General features: G+C 39.3%; 1 protein-coding gene across 5 annotated transcripts in view; it reads left to right on the top strand.

Annotated features, from left to right (window-relative positions):
- The window catches only part of CDC25C (cell division cycle 25C), a 30,311-nt gene extending 4,167 nt beyond the window's left edge, over nt 1-26,144 (top strand). For all 5 annotated transcript variants that reach the window (XM_032837761.1, XM_032837762.1, XM_032837763.1 and 2 more), the window contains 11 exons: nt 1,288-1,321; nt 1,437-1,526; nt 3,190-3,288; nt 6,018-6,176; nt 19,876-20,028; nt 21,173-21,274; nt 22,894-22,956; nt 24,264-24,362; nt 24,895-25,028; nt 25,404-25,515; nt 25,715-26,144. In XM_032837761.1, coding sequence (XP_032693652.1) covers nt 1,288-1,321; nt 1,437-1,526; nt 3,190-3,288; nt 6,018-6,176; nt 19,876-20,028; nt 21,173-21,274; nt 22,894-22,956; nt 24,264-24,362; nt 24,895-25,028; nt 25,404-25,515; nt 25,715-25,864 — 1,195 coding nt within the window. In that variant the 3' untranslated portion in view covers nt 25,865-26,144. The remainder of the gene's footprint in view (nt 1-1,287; nt 1,322-1,436; nt 1,527-3,189; nt 3,289-6,017; nt 6,177-19,875; nt 20,029-21,172; nt 21,275-22,893; nt 22,957-24,263; nt 24,363-24,894; nt 25,029-25,403; nt 25,516-25,714) is intronic.
- The last annotated feature ends 92 nt before the right edge of the window (nt 26,145-26,236 follow it).

Here is a 26,236-nt window from a genome sequence, read left to right as displayed (position 1 = left end):
CCCCCCCCCCCCCCCCCCCCCCCCCCCCCCCCCCCCCCGCCTGCCTCTCTGCCTACTTGTGATCTCTGTCTGTCAAATTAATAAATTAAAAAAAAAAAAACTTAAAAAAAAAAGGGGTTTTATTTTAGGGGCACCTGGGTGGCTCAGAGGGTTAAGCCTCTACCTTCGGCTCAGGTCATGATCTCAGGGTCCTGGGATTGAGCCCCACATCGGGCTCTCTGCTCAGCAGGGAGCCTGCTTCCCTCTCTTTCTCTCTTCCTGCCTCTCTGCCTACTTGTGATCTCTCTCTCTCTGTCAAATAAATAAATAAATAAAATACTTTAAAAAAGATTTTATTTTACTTTAAAGATTTTATTTATCCATTTGAGAGAGAGAGAGAGAGAGTGAGAGAAAACATGAGAGGGGAGAAGGTCGGTGGAAGAAACAGACTCCCCGTGGAGCAGGGAGCCCAATGTGGAACTTGATCCCTGGACTCTGGGATCATGACCTGAGCCGAAGGCAGTTGCTTAACGAACTGAGCCATCTAGACGCCCTAAGATTTTTTTTTAAATTTTATTTATTTATTTGACACACAGAAATCACAACTAGGCAGAGAGGCAGGCAGAGAGAGAGAGAGGAGGAAGCAGGCTCCCCACGGAGCAGAGAGCCCGATGTGGGGCTCGATCCCAAGACCCTGGGATCATGACCTGAGCCAAAGGCAGAGGCTCTAACCCATTAAGCCACCCAGGTGCCCCTAAGATTTTATTTTTAAGTCATCTCCACCCCCAATATGGAGCTTAAACTCACAACCCTGAGATCAAGAGTCAATGCTCCAGTGACTAAACCCGTCAGGTGTCCCTCCATGATTATTTTTAATAATACATGTGAAAATTTCACTTTGGATTTCTTGTAGTTTCTTTGATTTGCTTAAAATGTCCTAAACCATGTAGACTAGATAAAATCCTGGCAGGAAGGATAGTAATTCTTAAAAAATAAATATTAGCTCCAAATAGCCAAAGCTGGAGAATTAGTCAATTGTGTGTATGTAAGATGTAAGACAAACTCATCATCTTTGATGTATATATATATGGTTATGCACATGAAATGAGGGCCTTATCCCCAGGATGTCACTCAACATCTTCATATTTGCCAGACAGCACCCTACATATTATTACTGAAAGTGACACATCAACTAGGTATAGGGCTTCTACCATGGAAGAAAGGAAAAGTTGGAATGCCCCAAGCCACTGACAAATAACCAAACAGTATTTGGGGTTAACTGACTGTCAGGTTTTTTTTGGTCTGCAGGAATCATCAGCAGCACCTTACAAAATGCGGCCCAGTGAGTAGCATCTCTTTCTTGGGTTTGGGTTTGTTTCTCAGGTGGGAGACAGAGACTTTCCAGCTCACCTGTGGCCCAAGGATGCTGTATTTTCTCAGAAAACATTCTCTTGTAGGCACAGCTGCATTGTAGCACTCCAAGTGCTTTGGACCGTGGCAACAGGAAGAAAGATGCAATATGTAGCTCATCCACAAATAAAGAAAATGTGAGTGGTAAACCTAGATACAGTAGCAATTTTCTTCCTGTGAGGGGAGCAGCTCATCAGTATTATTATGAGACTTAGAACCATTATGCCTCATTGTGCAGACCAGCAAACTGCATCACTACAAGCAAAAAATTCTTTTTTTTAATATTTTTTTTAAATTTTTATTTATTTATTTGAGAGAGACCATGAGAGAGAGAGAGAGAGGGAATGAGCAGGGGGGAAGGGCAGAGGGGGGAGGGAGAGCAGACTCCCTGCTGAGCACAGAGCCCATTGCCCTTGTGGGGGTCCATCCCAGTACTCTTGAGATAATGACCTGAGCCAAAGGCAGAGGGTTAACCAACTGAGCCACCCAGATGCCCCAGGCAAAAAAACTCTTTATGATTTGTTTTTTCTCTTTAAGTTTTGACCCTAGAATAGAAATATAGCTCTGAGTCTTCCACAGCAAGTCGTCATTTTTACCCATGTTCAGTTGATTAATTTAAGGACCAAAAAAATCTGTTACTGTAGTTTGGGAATTTAGAACTTTTTTTTTTAATGGATAAAGGTAATGTATATAAGTTGTTAACATACTCTTTGCATGGCTTCATATATGCGTCTACTTTATTTCTTATTTCTCCCTTAGTCCATCTTCTTTAGTCTGGATTCTGAGAAAGCCATGGGCCGTTTTTGGAGCCTCAGGCCCTACATCAGTTCTTTTGGTTTGGCTTGGTTTGGTTTTTTTTTTTTTTTTTTTTTTAAGATTTTATTTATTTATGAGAGAGAGAGAGAGAGAGCGAGCACAGGCAGACAGAATGGCAGGCAGAGGCAGAGGGAGAAGCAGGCTCCCTGCAGAGCAAGGAGCCCGATGTGGGACTCGATCCCAGGACGCTGGGATCATGACCTGAGCCGAAGGCAGCCGCTTAACCAACTGAGCCACCCAGGCGTCCCTTGGTTTGGTTTTTAAGTGTTTATTTTAGAGAGAGAAGGAGAACGAGAGCGGGGGTGGGGGTGGGGGGGTGGGAGGCAGAGGAAAAGGGAGAGAATCCCTAAGCAGACTCCTTGCTGAATGGAGAGCCTGAGGCGGGGCTTGACCTCATGACTTTGAGATCCTGACCTGAGCTGAAACCAAGAGTCAGATGCTTATGGACTGAGTCACCCAGCTGTCCCCCTCCATCAGTTCTAAATTGAAGTGGGCTCCACAGAGCCACCTAATCACTAAGATAATTGTCTAAATAATCCCTTCAACTAATTCTCTTTTCTAGCCATGTTTTTCTATTTCCTGCTTCCTATCCTTTCCCCCAGGTCAGTATTTATAAAAGATAGCTGCTGTTCTTTTCTCACATTGACTAAGTTATATCCATGTTTTTGGCTGTTCTAATCAGCTTTTTCTTGATTTGATACTCTCCTGATCACTTTTTAAAAATCTCACCATCCCCTCCCCAGTTGGACTCCCCTCTTCCTCCTATCCTTTGGCTTGTGATTATAAAGTTAGTATCCTCCAAAGCAAAGCTACATATCATACGTCAAATTCAAACCATAATTTGTATCATCAGGATATAGGATCAACCTTGATTACACTTAATGTGTTTTGTGAGGGTTATTCATGGCTTCATCTGATGAAATGTGTTTGGCAGGGCTTGCTGACACTTGTCTTCCTCCAACCCATGTAGTTTTTCTTATGCAGGAGAACAACACTTTGAAATCCTCAGAGTGGTGGGCACTCAGGAGCCTGAAGTTTCAAACGAGACAAGGGGGGCCTTACATGTCTCCCCTTTCTCTACTGGTGAGTCACTGAACATCCTCATCAAGGGTCTGCTGAGGCGTTGTGGAATATAGGGTGGCAGATCTGCATTTACAACACTTTGAATTTTTTTAAGCTGGCTTGGGTGAGAAAAGGGGTTGGAGAAGTAGCTCCAGGAAAAGGAGGAGACTCATCCCCTGATCTTTTTATTTGTTTCAATTTAAGGAGGGAAAAAATTTCTTGGGCATTTAAAATTTTTCTGTTTTATTCTTTATTCTTTATTTGTCTTCCCCTACCCTAATTTTTCCCCCACCCTAATTTTTAAAAGTACAATGGGCCCATTGTGAAAATGTTTTTTTTTAAATTATTATTATTTATTTATTTATTTGACAGAGAGAGAGAGAGAGAGAGAGATATCACAAGTAGTCAGAGAGGCAGGCAGAGAGAGGGGAAAGCAGGCTCACTGCTGAGCAGAGAGCCCGATGTGGGGCTCGATCCCAGGACCCTAAGATCATGACCTGAGCTGAAGGCAGAGGCTTAACCCACTGAGCCACCCAGGCGCCCCATGAAAATGGTTTTAAAATACAAGAATATAAAAAAGAAAATAGCTATCTCATAAAGGGAAATCTGTTATTAACATTTTACCTTATTTCTTTACAGTCTTTTAACTATGTATAGTTTTACAAAGTTGAAGTCATATTACATATATATAATTTTATATCCCACTTTTTTAAACTTAATATTGAAACTCGTAGTAAACATTATTTTTTAATGGATGTTTTTACTCTAACAAATGAACCATAATTTACAAAATTCCCTATTTTTGGACACATTATCCAAATGTTGCTTTTACAAATAATGCTATAATGTAATTCTTGAACATCAGTCTTTACCTGTATTTCAAAATATTTTCTTTAGGATTAGTACCAAGAATTATAATTATGAGGTTAAAGAGTATATATAAATATATTTTAAGATTTTATTTATTTATTTGACAGAGAGAGAGAGAGAACACAAGTAGAGGAGAGTGGGAGAGGGAGAAGCAGGCTTCCCACTGAGTAGGGAGTTTGATGCAGGGCTTGATCCCAGGACCCTGGGATCATGACCTGAGCCAAGGCAGATAGTTAAAAACTGAGCCACCCAGGTGCCCCTAAAGAGTATATTTTTAAGATTTTTGATAGATATAGTCAGATTTCTTTCCAAAAAAGTTGTAGGAAAATAAATATTCATTAACAATTTATAGGTCTTTGGATAAATGATTTATTATTTTTAACTGCTAATTAGATTGATAAATATTTTATTTTATGTTAAAAACAATTAGTAGTGATTTCATGTGAATATTAGCCATGTACATTTTACCTAGTAAATGACCGTGCCCTTTGTCCATTTAGCTACTGGAGTCTTAAGGTACCCAGGCACTCAGTTTCTTTTAACAGACAGTGGATTCAAGATACTCCAGGGATTTAGGGTCTAATCTCAATCCTAGGAAAAAGTCATTTTAACGTAGCCCATCATAAGTAGATTATATTGACCATGTTTCAGGTTTTTGATTTCTTGGAGAAAGGGAAGACTTAGAGCATGGTAAATTACTGATTAAGTCTCCTATGGGGTGTGTGTGTGTGTGTGTGTGTGTGTGTGTGTGTGTGTGTGTGTGTATCTTTTTTTTTTTTAATCCCCCCATGTGTATCTTTTAATGTGATAAAATATACATAACATAAAATTTGCCATTTTAACCATTTTTAAGTGTATAATCCAGTGGCATTAAATATATTTACAATGTTGTGCAACCATCACCACTATTCATTTCCAGATTTTTTTCATCATTTAGAACAGAAACTCGCTACCCATTAAAAAATAACTCCCCATTCCTTCCTTCCTCCCTCCAGCTCCTGGTAACCTCTAATCTATTTTCTGTCTCTGTGAATTTGACTTTTGGACAATTAGTGGTATAACATTCTGTTTATCTATTAATTTGTTGATGGACATTGGGTTGTTTCTACCTTTTTCCATTGCAAATAGTGTTACCATGATACTGGTATACAAATATCTGTTCAAATCCTTGCTTTCAGATCTCTGGGGTATATACCCAGAAATGGAATTTGTGGATTATAAGATAATTCTGTATTTGAGGGGGAACCACAATACTGTTTATCCATATCAGTGGCATATTTTTTTTATTTTAAGATTTTTATTTATTAGAGAGAAAGCACGAGTAGGCAGAGTGACAGGCAGAGGGAGAGGGAGAAGCAGGCTCTCCACTGAGCAGGGAGCCCCATGTGGGGCTCAATCTCAGGACTCTGGGATCATGACCTGAGTTAAAAGCAGCTAGTTAACTGATTGAGCCACCCAGGCACTCCTCAGCTGCACCTTTTTAAAAATCTTTGTTTTTTTTGTGTGTTGCACTGTATAAGTTTTTTATATATTCTGGATATTAATCCCTTATCAGATATATGGTTTGCCAATATTTTCTCCCATTTTTGTACATTGCCTTTTTACTTTCTTCGTGGTATTTTTTTGATGCACAGAAATTTTTAATTTTATTAAGTTCAATTTGTTCATTTTTTTTCTTCTGTTGGCCCATGCTCTAGTGTCATGTTAATGAGATCATTGCCAAATCCAGTGTTATGAACTTTTCCAACTGTTTTCTTCTAAGAGTTTTATAGTTTTAGCTTTTACATTTGGGTCTTTGATTCATTTTGAATTAATTTTTATATATGGTATAATGTAAGGGGTCCTGAAGAGTTTTTTAATATTGTCCATATAATTGGCAGGACAATGGAAACTTTTTGGAAAGTGAAATGAAATATCTGGGCAGTCCCATTACTACATTTCCAAAATCGGATAAAAATCCAGAACTAGGAGAAGATCAGGCAGAGGAGACTTCCGATGAATTGATGGAGTTTTCTCTGGAAGATCAAGAAGAGGCCAAGGTAAGGTACTGTCTGATAGCTTTGTATTTTCCCTATTCCTTCATTCTTGAATAAACAATATTGTGCATCTCCTGGGTTTTAGCCACTGTACTAGGTCTACAGAGATCAAGAAGACATGGTCTCTCTACTCTAAGGGCTACCTGAATAATACAGGGTATTGGTAACCGTGGGATTCTTTTCTCTTTTTTTTTAAGGCTTTTGTTTTATTCATTTATTTATTTATTTTTAGGCATTTGTTTATTTATTTATTTATTTATTTGGCAGCAAGAAATAGCAAGAGAGAGAATACAAGCATGGGGAGTGGGAGATGGAGAAGCAGGCTTCCTACTGAGCAGGATGCCTGATGCGCTCAATCCCAGGACCCTGGGATCATGATCTGAGCCAAAGCAGATGCTCAACTACTGAGCCTTCCAGGTGTCCCCAGCTGTGCGATTCTTATTACTGCTGGGTGAGAAGGTTCCAGTTAGTAGTTTGAATACATCACCCTCAAAGTAATTCGGTATAAGTGATGCCTCCAGAAGAACAGTAATGGATGGAACATACCTAGCATGATTTTTAGCTGTTTTACAATATATCCTCCCTGTGTCACTGGGAGGCATACCTGAAACCTGTGGCTTATTGGCCATGTACGGATATGCCAAAGGTAGATTCTGAAGTATTTGGCTTTTCTAAATCAACTTCATTTCTGTGAAGCAAATATGTGTATGAGTGTGTTTTTTAGATTTATTGATTAAATAGGCAAATGTCATATAGTTGAGCTCTTGGATTCTAGTCCTCATTCTCTTATTTAGTGTTATGAGCATGAGAAAGGCACTTAACCAGTATAAAGCTCAGTTTCTCATTTTTTTCTTTTTAAAGATTTCATTTATTTGTTTGACAGAGAGAGACAGTGAGAGAGGGAATACAAGCAGGAGAGGCAAGAGAGGGAGAAGCAGGCTTCCCGCTGAGCAGAGAGCCTGATGTGGGGCTCGATCCCAGGACCCTGGGATCATGACCTGAGCCGAAGGCAGACACTTAACAACCGAGCCACACAGGCGCCCCAGTTTCTCATTTATAAAACAGAGAACATGATAATGAGAAATATTTCCTCAGTAGGATTGTTGTGAATATGATTAAGTATTAAACATTTTATAATAGTTTATTGTTAATAAAAACAAATGTAAGCTGTAACAACATTCGGTAAATATTTATTATGAGACTGATATGAGTTAGGTGCTATACCAGAACTCAGGACAGAGTTGTGATTAAGATGGTCAAGATTCCTAACTTCCATGGAGCTCGTATTTATATTTATTCTCGTCTAAAAGATAGACTAAGTAAGTAAGTAAGTAAGCAAACCAAAACCCGAGATAATGACAAGATTCTCAAAAGTGCTATGGATGACAGACTGATATGAAAAAGGACCTAGATGGCACCTGGGTGGCTCAGTGGCTTAAAGCCTCTGCCTTCAGCTCAGGTCATGATCCCAGGGTCCTGGGATCGAGCCCCACATCAGGCTCTCTGCTCCATGGGGAGCCTGCTTCCTTCTCTCTCTCTCTCTCTCTCTTTCTCTCTCTGCCTCTCAGCCTACTTGTGATCTCTGTCTGTCAAATAAATAAAATCTTTAATTAAAAAAAAAAAAAAAGAAAGACCTAGAAGTTTAGTAGGGTGCTGCTTTTAACTTTGGGTAACTAGAGCAGTGCTGACACTACAATGAATTTGAAAAGAAGGAGGAATTCAAAGAGAGTAAGATATGTTCTCTTTTGGACATTGAGCACTCCCCCTTTTTGTTTTCCCTCTCTTGCTGTTTCTCTCTGTGAAATAATTAAATGAAATCTTTAAAAACAAAAAAAATTTTATTTATTTATTTGCCAGAGAGAAAAAGTGCACACAAGCAGGGGGAGTGGCAGGCAGGGGGAGAAGCAGGCTCCCCAGTGAGCAAGGAGCCCAATGCGGGACTCAATCCCAGGACCCTGGGATCATGACCTGAACTGAAGACAGATGCTTAACCAACTGAGCCATGCAGGCATCCCATATGCTTCACTTCCTTAATCTACAAAAAAGAAAAGGCTTTGATAACTATTTCATTTAGAACAATACTTGCCAATTACTAATGTTTAATTATTATAATGTAGTGTAGTAAAAGTGCTTAATTACTGTAGTATAAGGTCCAAAATGCATGGAGTTATAAAGACTGGTAGAGAAGGGATGCTTGATGGCCTTAATGTCCTTAGCAAAGTGAAAGTTGCAGTAATCTGTGATTCAGAGGAAGAGTGTTAGGTGACAGTCTTGAAGAATTTGGAGAAAGTCCTAATCAACTTTTGGAAACCTCAGAGAGGAATTATTAAAAAGCTAATAAAGTGACATTTGTAAGGTTTAATGTGATAGACCTGCATGGCATATTGTGCTGTTGCCTAGAAGCAAGATTGGAGACTTTGGAGCTCCAGGGATGATTGAATGTTAGAGGTTTCCACTGGCAGATGAAAACGTCAAATGGGGTTGAGTTAGCATAAGTGATTGTGAAAGTAGCACAGAATGGGACACCTGGGTAGCTCAGTTGGTGAAACGTCTGCCTTCGGCTTAGGTTGTGATCCTAGGGTCCAGGGATTGAGTCCTACATTGGGCTTCTTGTTCAGTAGGGAGCCTGCTTCTCCCTCTGCCTGCTGCTCCTCCTGCTTGTGCTCTCTCTCTAACAACAACAACAACAAAAAGTAGCAGAGAAGTAGATTATGATGAATCAAACAAAGCCTGGAAATGTCTCACTGGGTAGACTCAGTAAGGTAAGAACAACAATGTGGTTGAAAGTTGCCAAGGAAGAAGAAGCCTTTGGTTTAGAAACTTTGAGAGCTAGCAGAAATTTTAGTTAGTTTGAGGATGTGACAAGTTTGAATTCTTGGTGGTAGAGGAAGTGGAGGGTTGCAGGGTTTTTTTGTTGTTGTTGTCGTTTTTGTTTTGTTTTGTCCCTGCTTACTGAGAAGGTAATGTGGAGTGCAGGAGAAGCTTGGTACAAGTATTTAAGAAGTTGTGAAGTCCCTCTCTGAGGGGTTTTCAGTTTTTAGAATGTGGTATGCATGTGGGGAAATAAGTAGTCTGGATTTTAGTGTTTTGAGTAGTGTCTTGGGAGACAAGAATGGAAAAGAAAAATGAGAGGCAGGTAATAAGAGTAGGTTCCATTTATTGACTGTTCATACTGGGCACTGTGTGCTGAGCTATTTATATCCATCATTGCTTTTAATTTTCATGTCAATCCTGAAATAGGAGTATTATGTCCCTTTATTTGTTTTCTTCTATCCCTTTTGTTTTTTCTTTAATATTCTCATGTTTTAGGAGGAGAATATCAGACCATGAATAAAGGCTCTTACCCAAGGTCACAAAGTTAGCCATTAGTAGAGTCTAGTTTTAAGCTGAGAGATCTGCCTGACTCCCGAGCTGGTGTTTTTACCAGTATCAGGATGTCTTTTTCTGAATATGCCTGGGAGGCAAAAATTGTCCCAGGAACATGTAATAGTGACATTTGCTTTTATTTGTTTATCTATCTATTTATTTATTTATTTGAGAGAAAGAGAAAGAGGGAACAAGCATGGGAGGGGCAGAGGGAGAGAGAATTCCAAGCAGACTCTGCACTGAGCTCAGAACCTGACACAGGGCTCAGTCCCAGGACCGCAAGATCATTATCATGACCTGAGCTAAAATCAAGAGTCAGATGCTTAACTGACTGAGCCACCCAGGCATCCCGACATTTGCTTTTTGCATAGGTTTTGTAAGGTTGAATACCCAGAGTTTGAATGGATTGAAGTGTTAGGAAGGGTGGTGAATCAATTATCTAGAACACTGCTGTTCTGTAAAACTTTCTGAGATGATGGAAATGCTTTATATCTCTCCAATACAGTAACTACTACGTGGATTTGAAGCATTTAAAATGTGGCTTGTGCCACTGAGAAACTAAAGTTTTAATTTTTTTGAGTTTTAACCAATGCAGATTACCATGTGTCATTAGTATTACTATAATGGCAGGTCAGATCTAGAACCCTCTAAAAAGTATGTCCCTGGAGCAGCACCATCATTATCAGGTAGGAATTTCTCAGCAGTGCAAATGACTGCGCCCCAACCCAACCTTCTGAATCAGAAACTGAGGGTGGGGCCCAGCAGTCTGTTTTAACAGTCCCTCCAAGTGATTTCGATGCACCCTGCTATATAACACAGTATAAAATCCTGTTTTGTTTTAATGTCAGCAGTTTGTGGGAAAACAACAGAACCAAGGTATAATCTGAAAGAGATAAGATGGATATTGGGAGAATTGACAGTGACCTTCCTGAAACAAACCTTTTTGAGGACTCACTGATGATGGAGGGTAGATCTGTGGAAAAACAAGTTTAGGGATAGCTAGCATGGGGAAAGATTGCAGGGCCTTCTGAGTAGAGGAAAAAAGCAATGTAAGGTGAACATTTAGTTGTGCTCTTACAAATATATATTAGTCTTCATATTTCCAAAATGTAGCTGATACAGTTAAGTCTCAACTAGTATTAGCTAGTAATTAAATTTAATGTTGATAAAAAGAAAATTTTCTGTTTTCAGTTTTCTTGTTGAAAATTTATCTAATGTGTTTAATCTCTTCTATGAAACAATAAGTACAGTACAGAGGACATGATTATATCTTTCCTTGATGAAGATCTTTTCATCATCTTAGAAACATCATTCTGAGTTATATAATACAGACAGTATAGAAAGGTAGGTTTAAAATAGACTGACCCCAGCAAATAATCTGGAAATTTTGTTTGTTTATATAGAAGAATAGCTTCTGGCTGTGAGGTATTTTTTGAGGGTTTTTTTTTGTGTGTGTGTTTAAAAAATATTAAGTCCCCTTATATGCACATTTTAATGCATTGTGACTCTTACAGCATTACTTTCAGTTGAGGGTACACTATAGAGAAATATGCAGAGCAGTAGATTTTAGAATACAAAAAAATTAGGGATTTTTGTTATTGGGCTTATCTCTTTGATGCTAAATGGAAATAGATACCTGAGAAAGCAAGGAGATTTGTATAACCTTAGTGATTTCTGATGTATTCATTTAAAAAATATTTACTGAGTGCCTGTTAAGTGTCAGGCCCTGTGATTGGCAGTGGTAACACAATGGTGAACAATACAGACTAGGTTTATGCCTTCTTGGAGTTCATATTCTTGTCAAGGAGACATCAACAACAGAAGTGTATACAGGTTAATAGATGTTCTAGTTAGGTTCTTGGTAGCAAATAAAAGAAAATGATTTCTAGTTACCTCAGGCAGAAAAGGGATTTTCTGGAGGGTATTGAAGAACCCAGAATTACCAGGAAGGCTGGAAAGCAAGGTTAGGCCAAGTGCTGCTGTGGGGTCTTTGTGCTTGGGATGTCACCAGTGTTACCATTGCCGGCTCCCTGCCCCAGAAGGTCATCCAATCTGCTGCTGGACCGTACTGCTGAGGACCATTTGCTGCCACCTACTATATTCTCCACTGTGGTGCTGCAACCATAAAAAAGACTCAGCCAACCCTGTGCTTTTGTGTTATTCTTCGATCTTCAAAATCCAGTCAGGAATATCTGGTTGATTATAAGAGAATGGAAAAAGGATTATTTGTCCCCCTTTGGCCTCCTTATCAGGAGGCAGGGCTGCCTCCCCATTAAATTTGAGATATTACTAAATGTCCAACTTTAGCCAAATTGCAAATGACTGCCAAAAGAGACAAGATAACTTAATCATTGCAAATTGTCCAAGTGTAATGAAGGAAACAAAAAGGGGACTGAGATAAACATTAATAGAAGAAGACCTTTAAATGGGAATAAATAGGGACGCCTAGGTGGCTCAGTTGGTTAAGTGTCTGCCTTTGGCTCAGGTCATGATCCCAGGGTCTTGGATTGAGTCCCACATTGGGCTCCTTGCTCAGTGGGGAGCCTGCTTCTCCCTCTGCTTGTGCGCTCTCTCGTTGACAAATAAATAAAATCTTTAAAAATAAATACATAAATGGAAATAAATAAGAAAGGCCTCCTTGAGAAAAAGAGAGTTAGTTGAGAACAGGTTGATAAACTGTCCCAGTTTGCCTGCCATTGAGGAGGTTCCTATGACCTGGGCCTTTCAGTGCTTAAACTGGGAAAGTCCCAGACAAATTTGGGTGAGCTGGTCACTCTAGTTGTGCATGAACCATACACGACATGACTAGAGCCAGAGCATTCCATGAGGAGGGAATATTGTAGATGCAAAGGTCCCAAGTTTGAGTAGATCTTGGTGCGTGCAAGGTACTGAGAAGCCATTGTGAGGGAGGGGGAGAGTTGCCTGAGGTGGGACAGAAGAGGTAAGCAGGAGACAGATCATGCAGGGCCTTAGGGCTATGGTGAATGTGTGGATCTTATTCTAAGTGCATTGGGAAACCATTAGAGGATATTCAGTAGAGGAATAATAAGTTTGTTTTATGAAGACCACTCTTGTTGCTGGATAAAGAAGAGTAGGAAGGATTAAGAGTTTGAAGGAGGGAGGATGTTGGAAGCAGGTAAGAGTAGGATAGGCAGCTGTTGCGGTAGTCTCAGGAAGGGTTGATTGTAGCCTAGGCTACGGTGGTGGCTACAGAGACAGAAATGGATGAATTCAGAAGGTGTTTTGGATACAGAACAGACAGGCTGTAAATGAAGGATAGGATCATGGATGAGTTTAGACATGTTAAGTTCCAAGTGTTTTTATTTCAAAGGGAAAACATAAGCAGTTAGAAGAAAACTACCTTCTTCTCTCACCAAACACAGCATCCTATCTGCTCTCATATCCATATAACTGCCATCCCTCTTGTTATACTGCATAAGTGTCCCTCCTCCTATCTGAAGCTCCCTCCCCCTCTGCACTTCCTCCTCTTCATTCATTCATTCAATCATTCCTTCATTCGGTAATGCTGGAGATACAGTACCGAACACAATAACAGAGTAAAGTTTGTTCTCTTGTAGAGCTTGCATCCTAGTCAGGAGGAAACAGATAAAGAAACAAATGCATTTATAATATGACAGATGGTAAAATACTATGGTAAAAAAGCAGGATAAAGAGAATAGGGAGTACCTGGATTAGGCTGGAGTAGAGGGGGAGTTATTTTTGATAGGTTGCATAGATTAGAGAAGACCTCACAGATCTTTGAGCAGACATCTGAAATGGTGAGGGAGCCAAACAGTTAATAAGAAGGGATGAATTTTTCTAGACAGAAGAAAGATCAAATGTAATGGTTCTGAAGTGGGGGTGTGCTAGGCATGTTCCATGGAACAGCAAGAAGGCCAGGGTGGCTGGAGCAAAGTAAGCAGGTGCACAGTGGTAGTTGAGGCTAAAGAGTAGGTAGCAGGACAAGTCATGTAGGGCCCAGTAGGTCAATGTAAACATTTTGCAAAACCCCTGAGTCACATGGAAGCCTCTCCTCCTGTCTGCTCCTGCAGGAATCGGCTCTCTTTTTCTCCCTTCTGTATTAATCTCCTAGATTAATACCAAAGAATACCAGTTCTTTGGTATCAGGACTCATTTGCAATCTTAAAACTTATTGAGAACACTTTGCCTTGTACCTGATCTTTTGGGAAAAGTATCCAGTTTTTCTCCATTGAGTATGATGTTAGTTATGAGGTTGTTTTTTTTTTTTAAGATTTTATTTATTTGAGAGAGAGAAAGAAAGCAAAAGAGCGCAAGTAGAGGGAGGAGCAGAGGAAAGGAAGAAGGAAAGAATCTCAAGGAGATGGGACACCTGGGTGGCTCACTCAGTTAAGCATCTGCCTTTGGCTCAGGTCATGATCCCAGGGTTCTGGGATTGAGTCCCACTTTGGGCTCCTTGCTCACTGGGGAGCCTGCTTCTGCCTCTGCCTGCCACTTTCCCTGCTTGTGCTCTCTCTTTCTTTCTGACAAATAAATAAATAAAAATCTTAAAAAAAAAAAAACATTTCAAGGAGACTCTGTGCTAAAGCAGGGAGCCCCACATGGGACCTGATCTCACAATCGGGAGATCATGACCTGAGCCACAACCAAGAAAGAGCCAGATGCTCAACCAACTAAGCCACTCAGGTGCCCCTCTTTCTTTCTCTCTTTCCCTTCCTTCCTTCCTTCCTTCCTTCCTTCCTTCCTTCCTTCCTTCCTTCTTCCTTTCCTTTCCTTTTCCTTTTCCTTTTCCTTTTCCTTCCCTTTCCCTTTCCCTTTCCCTTTCCCTTTCCCTCCCTCCCTCCCTCCCTCCCTCCCTCCCTCCCTTTCTTTCTTTCTTTCTTTCTTTCTTTCTTTCTTTCTTTCTTTCTTTCTTTCTTTCTTTCTTTCTTCTTTCTTTTTTTTCCCCCAAAGTAGACTCCACAACCAGCATGGAGCCCAACACAGGGCTCAAATTCATAACCCTGAGATGAAAACCTGACCTGAGATTGAGTCAGCTGCTTAACCAACTGAGCCACCCATGCACCTCTAGTGATAGCTTCCTTGAGATGCCCTTTGTCAGGCTGAAGAAGTTCCTTTCTATTCTCAGTTTGCTAAGAGATTTTAGCAGAAATAGGTAATAAATTTTGCCAAATGCCTTTTCTGCATCTTTGAGATAATCATGTGAGTTTTATTTTTTTAACCTATTAATGTGGTTAATTACATTGATCTTAGAATGTTAAAACAACCTCCCATTCCTGTGATAACATTATTTGGTTATGATGTATTTTCCTTTTTATATGTTGTTGATTTGATTTACTGAAATATTATTGAGAATTTCTATATTTCTGTTCATGAGAGATATTAATCTTTAGTGTTTTGTTTTTCTTGTAATGTCTTTTATCATTGGAAAGAATTCTTTCTTTTTAAATTTTCTGGAAGAATTCTGTAGAATTGGTGTGGGGTTTTTTTTGTTTGTTTTTTAGAGATTTTATTTATTTATTTGATATATAGAGAGAGACAGCAAGAGAGTAAACACAAGCCAGGGGAGAGGGAAAAGCAGGCTTCCTGCTGAGTGGGAAGACTGATGTGGGGCTTGATCCCAGGATCCTAGGATCATGAACTGAGATGAAGGCAGATCCTTAACAACTGAGCCACCCAGGCACCCCTGTTTTTTGTTCTTTTAAAATGTTAGGCCAATTTCACCAGTAAAGCCATTGGGACCTAGGCTTTTCTTTGTGGGAAGTTTTTAAATTACTAATTCAATCTCTACTTTTTGTAGGTCTGGTCAGGTTTTCTGTTCCTTCTCGAGTCAGTTTCAGTGGTTTTTGTCATTTTAAGAATTTGCCCATTTAATCTGAGTTTTCTTATTCATTGATACATAGTTGTTCATAGTATCCCCCACGATCCTTTTTATTTCTGAAAAATTGCTAATAATGTTCCTTCTTTCTTTCCTAATTTCAATAATTTGAGTCTTCTCTTTTTCATGGTTAGTCTAGCTAAAATTTATCAATTTTATTGATCTTTTCAAAGAATCAACTTTTGGTTCTGTTGTTTTCTCTTTTTTCTGTCCTTTACTTCATTAAGATTTTGCTTTAATCTTTATTTCCTTGATTCTGCTTGCTTTGGATTTAGTTTCTTTTTTGATGGAAGGTTAGGTCATTGTCTTGAGATCATTCTTTTTTCTATAATGGGCCTTTGCAGTTATAAATTTTCACTTAAACACTACTTTAGCTTTATCCTAACATGAATTTTGGTATGTCATGTCTTCATTTTTATTCATCCAAAAGTATTTTCTAATTTCCCTTGAGATCTTTGTTGACCCAATGAGTATTTAGGAGTGTGTTGTTTAATTTCCACTTAACCAAATTTTCCACATTTGTTTCTGTTATTAATTTCTGATGAATCCATTATGGTTAGAGAACTTACTTTGTATGATTCCAGTCCTTCAAAATTTATTGAGGCTAGTTTATGACTTAGTGCATATGGTCTTTCTTAGAGAACATTTCATGTATATTTGAGAAGAATATACATTCTGTTGTTGGGTACAGTGTTCTGTTGATGTCTGTTAGGTCTAGTTGGTTTATGGTATTGCTTCAATTAGTTTTTGAGGTTTCTAAAAATGGTACCATACCAAATGTGACCATTACTGGCCTTGCTAGTCTCACCAGTGCCTTTGCATTTGTTATTCCTTCAGCCTGGAACAAATTTTCCCCTGGGCAAAATTTAGTTTCATTTCTCCACCTATGTCATCTTATCGGAAAGGCCTTTCCTGACAAGTTTTCCAACCCAAATTTGTTTCCTGTCTTTTGATTCTCCTTAATTTTTTTACCTGTAGAACATGCTGCTACCTAAAAACACATAGTACATTTATTTATTTTTTCCACTCCCTTATTCACTGCTCTATCATCTAGTAGGTACTCAGAAATTATCAAGCAAGTACATGGCTATGGAAATCTGGAAGTGAGAGCAGAAGTTTTGATTGGAAACAGATATTTGAGAGTCATCTGTATAGAGGGAAAATTTGAACTCACAGGTAGAAAAAGTCATATAAGGCAAAAGTGAGGAATAAAAAAGGACCAGGACCTAACCCTGATGAATCCAACATCTGTTAAAGGTTTGGTAGGTGAGGAGGCCTAACAAAGAAGACTGAAAAGGAGCAACAGAGAGGTAGAAACATCATGGTTCTTTTAGTTTAGGGATTGCCTATACTAACATTAAACTAAACTAGGAGGTGACATTGAAGCCAAGGAAGATGGCCATAGCCAACTCAGTGGAAGCCACTATGAAGTTCAGAAAGATAGATGTCTAAAGAAATGAGTGTCAGATACGGTGACATGAAGATTGTTGAGAATCTTGACAACAACAGTAGAGTAGTACAAACAGAAACAAGTCTGTGTATATTGAACAGTGTGTAGGCCATGAGGAAATGGTGATGCCTCCTCAGTTTACAAAACAGTGATTATTCACTTACACCTTTTTATAAAAATCTGTAGGTAGAATCAAGCTTAGCAAGTTTCCTTTTCTTCTACCTGGTCATTTCAGTGCTTAAAACTCCCAGATATTGAAAGTGTTCATTGATTCCTTAAAGAAAGAAAGTCTCTAAGATGTTGGAGGAAAAGGAAAGTTAGATGTTGAATGCAATCTAAGCCAGCTGGTCCTGGGTTCCCCCCAACCCTGCTTCTGAGAACTGGGAAACTTGTGACTAGACATAGCTACAGTACCCTCACTATCATCATCCCTTCATGACCAAACACGTATGCTCTTCGCAGTAAGTTTCCATTTGTTTTTATATAAATGTTTTGGGAAGAATCTGTCAGAACAGTAGTGACTGTTTCTGTTTGTTAAAGTAGTTTTCTCCTATCATTTATTTCGGGATTCTTGCCTTTAGACCATATGAAACTCAAGAAGATGTTTATCAGCTTTATTATCACCATGATAATAATAGCTACCAGAAAACTAAAGTGTTGGTGCAAGAGAATAGAGATTTGAGAAATAGACTCATACATATGTTGTCAATTGATAATTAGACCAAGATACAAAGACAGTAAATGGAGAAAACTGTCTTTTCAACAAATTGTGCTGGAGCAATTGAAAATCTAGATGAAAAACAAAACATCAATCCATACCTTACACCTTATGTAGAAATTAGTACAAAATGGATAATAGACCTGAATATGAATTTTCAAACCATAAAACATCTGAAGGAAAAAAACATAGGAGAAAATTTCTGTGATCTTGGGTTAGGTTAAGATTTCTTAGATATAATACAAAAAAAAGGAAATATTTCCCTTAGTAGCTAATTCATTCCAAACTCTTAACAATGAGCCCTTATGGTTCTTGGTGCTATAGTAAATGGAATTGATTCTCGAGCCTAGATGGCTCAGTTGGTTGAGTCTCTGACTCTTGGTTTTGGCTCAGGTTGTAATCTCAGGGTAATGAGATCCAGCCCCGCATCTCGAGCCCGGCATCTGGCTCTGCACTCAGTGAGGAGTATGCTTGTGATTCTCTCTCTCCCTTTTCCTCTGTCCCTCCCACCGCTAAAATAACAAATAAATCTTTTAAAAAATAATAAAATACAATAAGCCCTTAGCTTAATAATTTGGTGTGTTCTAGACAGGCTTTTTTGGTTAAAAGAAACAAAGGTTGCACTAAGGCCTTTAAATTTGAAATTCTGATCTGGCTTCTTCCTGCATTCTTCTCAGGGCAGAATTGAAGTTATATGAAGGGAAGTCTGTCAAGAAGTCTAGGTAGGGGCGCCTGGGTGGCTCAGTGGGTTAAAGCCTCTGCCTTAGGCTCAGGTCATGATCCCAGGGTCCTGGGATCGAGCCCCGCATCATGCTTTCTGCTCAGCAGGGAGCGTGCTTCCCCCTCTCTCTATGCCTGCCTCTCTGCCTACTTGTGATCTCTGTCTGTCAAATAAAATCTTTAAAACAACAACAACAAACAGCACTATGGGCTGGTCAGTGGCTCTGGGTAGGTTTGTGGGGACAAAGGGAGTTGACTACCAGGGATCCAAGGGGACAGGTAGGTGTAAAATACTGGTTCGTAAAATGTGAACTGTACTTTCAGCTGGTAATGGGAACAATGGAGTTTCCCTTAGATGGGACCACGGATGTGACAAACACTATAATAGATATAGTTATTATAAAGTAAAATATTGATGTTTTTATTTTATTCTCCCAGAAACCATTGACCATCAACTTATTTTCTAGTTATGGTTCTCTTATTATCTAGCCCCCTTCTAAATCAATCCATAGTTGTTAGTGAGGTGAGTGTATAAAGTAGGAACTTCTGGCTTTCATATAGGGCAGAGGGTATCTGGGAACAGAGGGTAAGAATCTTAGATTAGTTGAAGGGTCTCTGGCTGGCTCAGTCAATAGAGCATGGGACTCTTGATCTTGGGGTCATGAGCTCAAGCCCCACGTTGGATATAGAGATTACTAAAATTAAAATTTTTAAATGATCTTAGATTAATTGAAAGTTGTTATCAGAGGTCATTTAGTACTTCTCCCTGCCTCTGGTTATAAGACTAAAATCATGGCTTTCAAGGAGACAGTAGTCCATCTTCTTGTATTTTAGTCTGAGTTAGTAACTTCCAAGGCCAGTTCCTCATGGTATTTAATCCATTTTTTCCCAATGGGCATCATAGTATCAACCCTGTAATGGTCATCCTGATACTAGCTTCTGGTGTTCCCTCTTCCCTTGCATGATGCTTATGTTGCTATTTTTCTTTCCCTTTAACAACCCGCTTTATAAGAAAGCTGTGTTATTTTTTTTCTCTCTCCCTCAAAGAAATTACTACCCCCCAAAAGTGATACATACTCTTGCTGCTTAGTACTTTTTACATAGGCTGACCTTTTTGGTTTGTCATCTTCATTTTTGTTGGGGTCCTTAAATCTTGATTGTTAGTCTTAGGATCCCATAGTGAAACTGGGATTAGGTTGGTTGGTTTGATTTTCACTTGCCTAGAGGAACTGAGCTTGCATTTGCTTTCTTCTACAAGAATTGGTACATTTAAGATGGTCAGGTGGTGAATTTGGTTTGGCTAGATTTAATACATCTTGGGGAGATGGAACATCATGTACTCTGAGAAGAAAGATGTTAATGAGGAGGGGAAGAATGGTTGCTTACCTAGGGTTTTGCCTATCAAACTTGAGTGTAGCTAGAAATCACTGGGGTAGCTTGCTAAAATGCAGATTTTAATTCAGTAGGTCTGGGGTGAGGCTCAACATCTAGGATTCGTCAGTTCTAACAAGTTTGCAGAAGATGTTCATGCTACTGGCATGCAGACACACTTAGAGGAGTAAGAACATATGGGGTTGATATTCCCATACAGGCATCTCTGAACAGAAGCTCCATGTATCGCTCCCCTTCGTTGCCAGAGAATTTGAACAGGCCAAGACTGAAGCGGGTGGTAAAATTCAAGAGCAACCCAATACCAGATAAAGAAAAAAAGGAGTATTGTTCTAACCAAAAAGAGCTCAGGAAGGTAAGAACTTTTTAAGATGAGAATCTATTTAATCCTCTATCTCATCGTATTCTCTGCTTTTTTGGTATGAGGATTATTTTAGGATATGTTGTCTTCTTTCTCATTACTTCTACTTTTAGCTCTTTGTTCTTTATGTCTTCCTTGTCTTTTTTACATTGTACCCATATATAAAATATTTAACAATAAATATCTGTTATATTATACTTTTGAAAATAATGTTGACATACTTCTTCCCAACCTTCTTTTATAAGATTTGAGAGGACACAGGGAAACCTGGAATGGTAAGGATATTTACTCCTGTTTTACCTGTATTCTGACAGAAACAGCATCATGAAGCACACTGGTTTGGTAGGAGGCAACTTTTGAAAAATTTAGTTGTCATTCCCTACCCCTCCTTTTAAAAAAGAATCTGAATACTATTTTATAAAATCAGCATATGATAGTATAGAAGTTATACATAAACAAAAGAAGCTGATGTGAAATGCCCATAATCCCATAGGCCAGAGACAATTATTGTCAACATGTGGTGTACATTCTTTGAGACTCTTTGATTCAGTTTTTTTTTTCTTTTATTGAAGTGGTATTACATAGAATCTTAAAAAAAAAAAGCAGAATGGGACACCTGGATGATTGAGTCAGTTAAGCGCCTTCAGCCCAGGTCGTGATCCTGGAATTCCAGGATCAAGTCCCACATCAGGCTCCCTGCTCAGCAGAGAGTCTGCTTTTCCCTCTGATCCTACCCGCCCCCCTTCCTGTGCTCTCTCTTTCTCATTATCCCTCAAATAAATACAATCTAAAATAATAATAATAATAATAAAGTGGTATTACAAAGTACGAGTTTTCTCACTTTCTTAAGAATATCATGAATTTATTTTTGTGACAATGAAATTAATCTACAATATAACTTTATAGTGCATAATAGGAATATAATGTGTGAAATATGATTTGCTTAACTAAGACTCTTATTTATTAGTAATCTTTCTCTATTATAAACCTGCGGGGATATTGATTTTTACAGCCAAATCTCTTTGCATTTTTTTTCAAAGGGTGTACATATTTTTAATAAGTCTCCACTCCTTCCCTCTCCTGGTTTTTAAATCTTTAACATGAAAATTGGCAGTGAGGGGATTCTTGTCATCCTCAGGGCTTAGGTCTAAAGAAGACAGTTTCTCTCTGTGACATTAATGTCATTCAGATGCTGGAGGAAGATTTTAACCAGGGCTCTCTGATTGGTGATTTCTCCAAGGTGAGTTTGGTTATATTCATCTTATATTCCATTGAGGCATTTTGGGTCTGAGTCTTTTTTTCTTTGCTTAAAGAGGACGCTAGGTATAATTATGCATCCTCACCAAGGACTATATGATAAACTGAAGATGCTCTGGTGGTAGATTTAGACCCTAAGCCTTTCTAGTGAGAAGGTATTTCTTATTCATTCTGGGAAAATCCAGAGCAGTGGGGAAGCATGAGGCATTTTACTTTTTTCCTTTTAAAAATGTCTTTTAAAATTATGTAAATAATACTTGGTCATTACAGAAAAAGTAGAAAATGAAATATACCTCAAGTCTTATAAAAAATATTATTGCTTGGGGGCAGCTGGTTGACTCAGTCAGTTGAGCATCTGCCTTGGCCTCGGACCATGATCCCAGAGTCCTGGGATTGTGTCCCCCATGGGGCTCCCTGCTCAGCGGGGAGTCTGCTTTTCCCTCTGCCTTTTCTCCTTCTCTCTCCCTCTCTCTCTTTCTGGCTTACTCTCTCTCAAATAAATACATAGAAGTTTTTAAAAATTTATATATATATATATATAATTGCTTCTAACATCTTGGTACATACTCCTCCAGACTTTTTTCTATGTGTTTTCACAAACACTTGCACATACCCAAATACATTTTTTTGTTTTTTTCACAAAAAATAGTTTATACTGTTTTGTGATCCACTGGCTTTTTTTCATCATTTAGTGTATCAGGAACATCTTTTCATGTCAATAAACAATTCAGCTTCATCATTTTGTATTTTTGATAGTACAGTATTTCATTTTTTTGGCTGCCCATAATTTTTTTATTTTTATTTTTTTAACATCTTAAGTTTATTTTGTTTTTTTTTTTCATGTTCCAAGATTCATTGTTTACGAACCACACCCAGTGCTCCATGCAGTATGTGCCCTCCTTAATACCCACTACCAGGCTTACCCATCCCCCCACCATAACCCTCAGTTTGTTTCTCATATATTTTTTTTAATTACATTTTTAGTTAATCTCCACACCCATGTGGGGCTTGAACTCAAAACTCCACAATCAAGAGTTGCATGCTTTACCGACTGAGCCAGCCAGGCACCCCTGCTCATAATTTCTTGTAGGATATTTACTTTTATATTTTTTCCTTATGAAGTATACCAAGATGGGCATATTTGTAGCTAATGTTTTTTTTTTTTTGGTAGCTAAATCTAAAACTTTGTGTGAGTCCTTAATTCATTCCTTAGAATCACTTCATAGAACTGGAATTGCTGCATATGTGCATTATGGAGACTACTGATTCTTTTGAAGGCATCTGGAGTTTTATTTATTTATTTATTTGAGAATGAGAGAGAGAGAGCACGCGCGCACGTGCAGGGGCTGGGGTGGTGGCAGAGGGAGAGGTAGAGAGAGAATCTTAAGCAGGCTCCAAGCCCAGTGCAGAGCCCATGGTGGGACTCAATCTCAGAATCCTAACATTGTGACCTGAGCTGAAATCAAGAGTTGAAAACTCAACCCAGGTGCCCCACATGTGGAGTTTTAAAGGTCATTTGGAAAGAAGGACAATATATAGGTCTTTGATCTCAAATTGAGGTTTAGAAAACTTGCTCTTATTTCAGTTCTTGGGTATTTCTAGGTATATGCGCTGCCAACCGTGTCAGGGAGACACCAAGATCTGAAGTACGTCAGCCCAGAAACAGTAAGCAGATTTCTGGAGATGGTAACTGGTTACATAAGCTACCATCTGGTCTGTTCTGTCCCTAAAATCCCCACTTCCATTGTGTTTCACTATATTCACTCGCATAGGCTTCTCATTCAACTTGAAGCTGTGTTAAAGAACTCCCATTTATCCCATTCTTTTGCTTTTGTTTTTAATTAAACAAATGATAGATAATTGTTATGGAAGCAAGCAAGGAAAGAAGGGAGGGAAGGAAAAAAGATAAAATCACTCAGTTTGGGCAAACTTACATCCTGATTTAGGCATTACAATCCCATTGACATCTTTCAGTGCATGATAATTATTAATAGTATTCTCTTTCACTCTCAAAAGTGTCCTAGTTTGTGCAATAATTATTTGGTCACCCTACCCATAATCTCACCACCAGAGATAACCACTAGTAATAGTTTCCTTATGGCCTTCCAGATTTTATTCTGGAATATATTTGATAAAAATAGGATCATTTTTATAGGATCACTATGATCCTATAGTGAACATGTAGTGTTGAAGGGTAGCAAGACATTGTAAACATCTTTCTACCTCAGTGAAACAAATCTATATTATCCTTCTAATGGCTATATATATATATTGGCATGTATAATTTAACCCCCATTTTTGAATAGTTAAGTTATTTGTAACTTTTTAAATTATTTGATAACTTGAGCTAATATTTAAATTATTTGATAACCTAAAATAATGGCTGAGATGAATATTGTGCCATGCCTTTGTGTACTTTTCTGTTCACTAAAGATGTTGGGAAAGAAGTTGCTGATTCAAAGTGTAAATACATTTACATTTACAAAGTTCGCTGCAGAAAGGTTGAACCAATTTGCGCTCCTACAAGTATCTTAAGGATATCAGCCCTTTTCTTCCATATCCTTTTCTGAAAGACTTGCTTGCTTCCTTTATGATGGAACCATTTCCCATTTTGTCTGGAAAGTCAGAATCGCTCCCTGCTACCTGTACTACTGCACAAGCCCTTTGGTGTCTTCTGAGAGGCTGATTGCAGCCACACCTGCCTCTAGATGAGTGCCTTGAATATGTTTTTCCCTGATGTCTCGGCAATACCACCTACTTTGGTGCTCCAAAAAGACCATTTCGTATTTTATCCTTTCGAATGAGCGGTAGGGATGAACCATTGCCCCATTTCAAATCTAGGTGACCTTTGGAGATTGGGCATCCGGTGAAATTCTGGGTGACTAAAGGGAGTGCAAATCAGGAACCATGTGATTGACTCTTGTCTCCCAGAGTGATAGGGAACAGGGTGTTCAATCATCATTTCTGTGTAGGTGGCTGCCTTGCTGTCAGGGAAGTTCCAGAGCTTGATTGAGAAGTTTTATATCATTGATTGCCGCTATCCATATGAGTACCTGGGAGGACACATCCGGGTAAGGTTACGTTAGTGGAGAGGGGCTGGAGGTAGCTTTTTAATGAGTAGAGCCTATAGACATAGGTCCTATGAACTCCAGAACCAGGGCAGAGCTTCTACTTTTGGAGCACATCAAGGCTGCAAGTCCTCATTCTTGTTCTAATTCTGTAAACCTTGAGCAGTTTACTTTCCCTTTCCCTCCTAGACCAATCTCCCTTTATTCTATTGGAGCCAAGAGCTCCTACTTGGAAATAAAATATTAATCTAAGCATGGAGAAGAACCTTGCAGATACTCATATACATTCTTCACAATGATTCCTATGCATTGGGGCGGGGGGCAGTCAGATCTACAAACATTTATTGAATACCTACTACATGCCAAGCTCTATGCTAGACTTTGGGGATAGACAGAGATATAATTAGATCTTGTGCCCTGAAAGTGCTTACAGTCTAGACTTCCTGGCCCAATTATTCCAAGATGGTATCCCAGTTATTTCTAAGTATTGGAACTATCCACAGGCCCTTAAGGAAATACTGAAATTTTTCTACAGGAAGCTTTAAACTTGTACAGTCAGGAAGAACTGTATAACTTCTTTCTGAAGAAGCCCATTGTCCCTCTCAACACCCAGAAAAGAATAATCATCGTGTTCCACTGTGAATTCTCCTCAGAGAGGGGTCCCCGAATGTGAGTGTGTATATGGGGTAGGGTGGGTGTTAGAAATGGACCTTGAATTGGGACTTAAAACCAGGGAGACTTCCCAGACCAGTTCAGACAGAGATTGGAATGAATGAATGCATTCTTTCCATTGTAGTTTAAAGTTAAGGGGGTAGAAAGAAAGGTTTCTAAAATTTAAAAAGTTTGGAGCAGTGAAGGAAAAAGGATTGGGAATGAAGAGGAGAAAGAGTGACTTGCTTGAATCTTGTTTTGCAAAGACAGTGAGATCTGGAGGTCCTTTTGGGTTACCCGTAGTCAATTCTTCCTTCCCCTCCCCAGTGAATGACACATGGAATCCTGATCTTGCTTCTCTCCACCCCACCCACCTCTGGGTTTTCTCTAAAGGTGCCGCTCTCTGAGACAAGAGGACAGGGCTCTGAATCAGTATCCTGCATTGTACTACCCAGAACTATATATCCTCAAGGGGGGCTACAGAGACTTCTTTCCAGAATATACGGTAAAGGATGGGCCACATGGGGCAACAACAGGAGAGCTCAGGCTTGGGGGAGCAAACTTGAGCATGCAACTTCCAGGGCCTGCAAAGCCCTCCAAGAACAAACTCCTGCTCCTTCTTAGCTACCACCAGCAGCATCTCTATTAAACCTAGTAAAGTTCTGGAGACTAGAGTATCCCTTACTTTGTCCCCTACCTTTCAGGAGCTGTGCGAACCACAGAGCTACTGCCCTATGCATCATCAAGACCATAAGGCTGAGCTGCTGAGGTGTCGAAGCCAGAGCAAAGCATGGGAAGGAGAGCGGCAGCTGCAGGAGCAGATTGCCTTACTGGTGAAGGATGTGAGCCCATGATAGTGGGTCAGTGATTGGCTATCTAGGAGTCACCGAAAGACACAGTAGAAACGCTGAGCGGAAAGAAGCCATGTTGTATATGGCTAAACCCAGGATTGTTAGAAGATGTTTGCAAGCCAACAAGCTGCCAAGCTAATAAAATTCCAGGCCTGGGGGTTGGTTTTAGCAGAGCTGCTGGGTGGTGACTGAGTCCTGGAGCCGGCTCTAGAAGGGTGTGGCCTTGAGTTACCTGGAGATTTGTGTTGCTTCAGGAAGTGTTTGCATTCCCTTTCCATTTAAATATGTCTTCTCACAAGCTGGACAGCTCTTTCCCTGGGCTTCTGCCTGTTGCAACAGAGTTGTCCAACTTTTTTCTCTGTACTTGCCTTCTGT

The sequence above is a fragment of the Lontra canadensis genome, unplaced genomic scaffold, assembly GCF_010015895.1.
Source record: "Lontra canadensis isolate GAN:19392208 unplaced genomic scaffold, GSC_riverotter_1.0 scaffold99, whole genome shotgun sequence".
NCBI classification, from domain to species: Eukaryota; Metazoa; Chordata; class Mammalia; order Carnivora; family Mustelidae; genus Lontra; species Lontra canadensis.
Note: the sequence above shows the minus strand (reverse complement) of the source record. Positions and strands in the feature narration are given on the sequence as shown.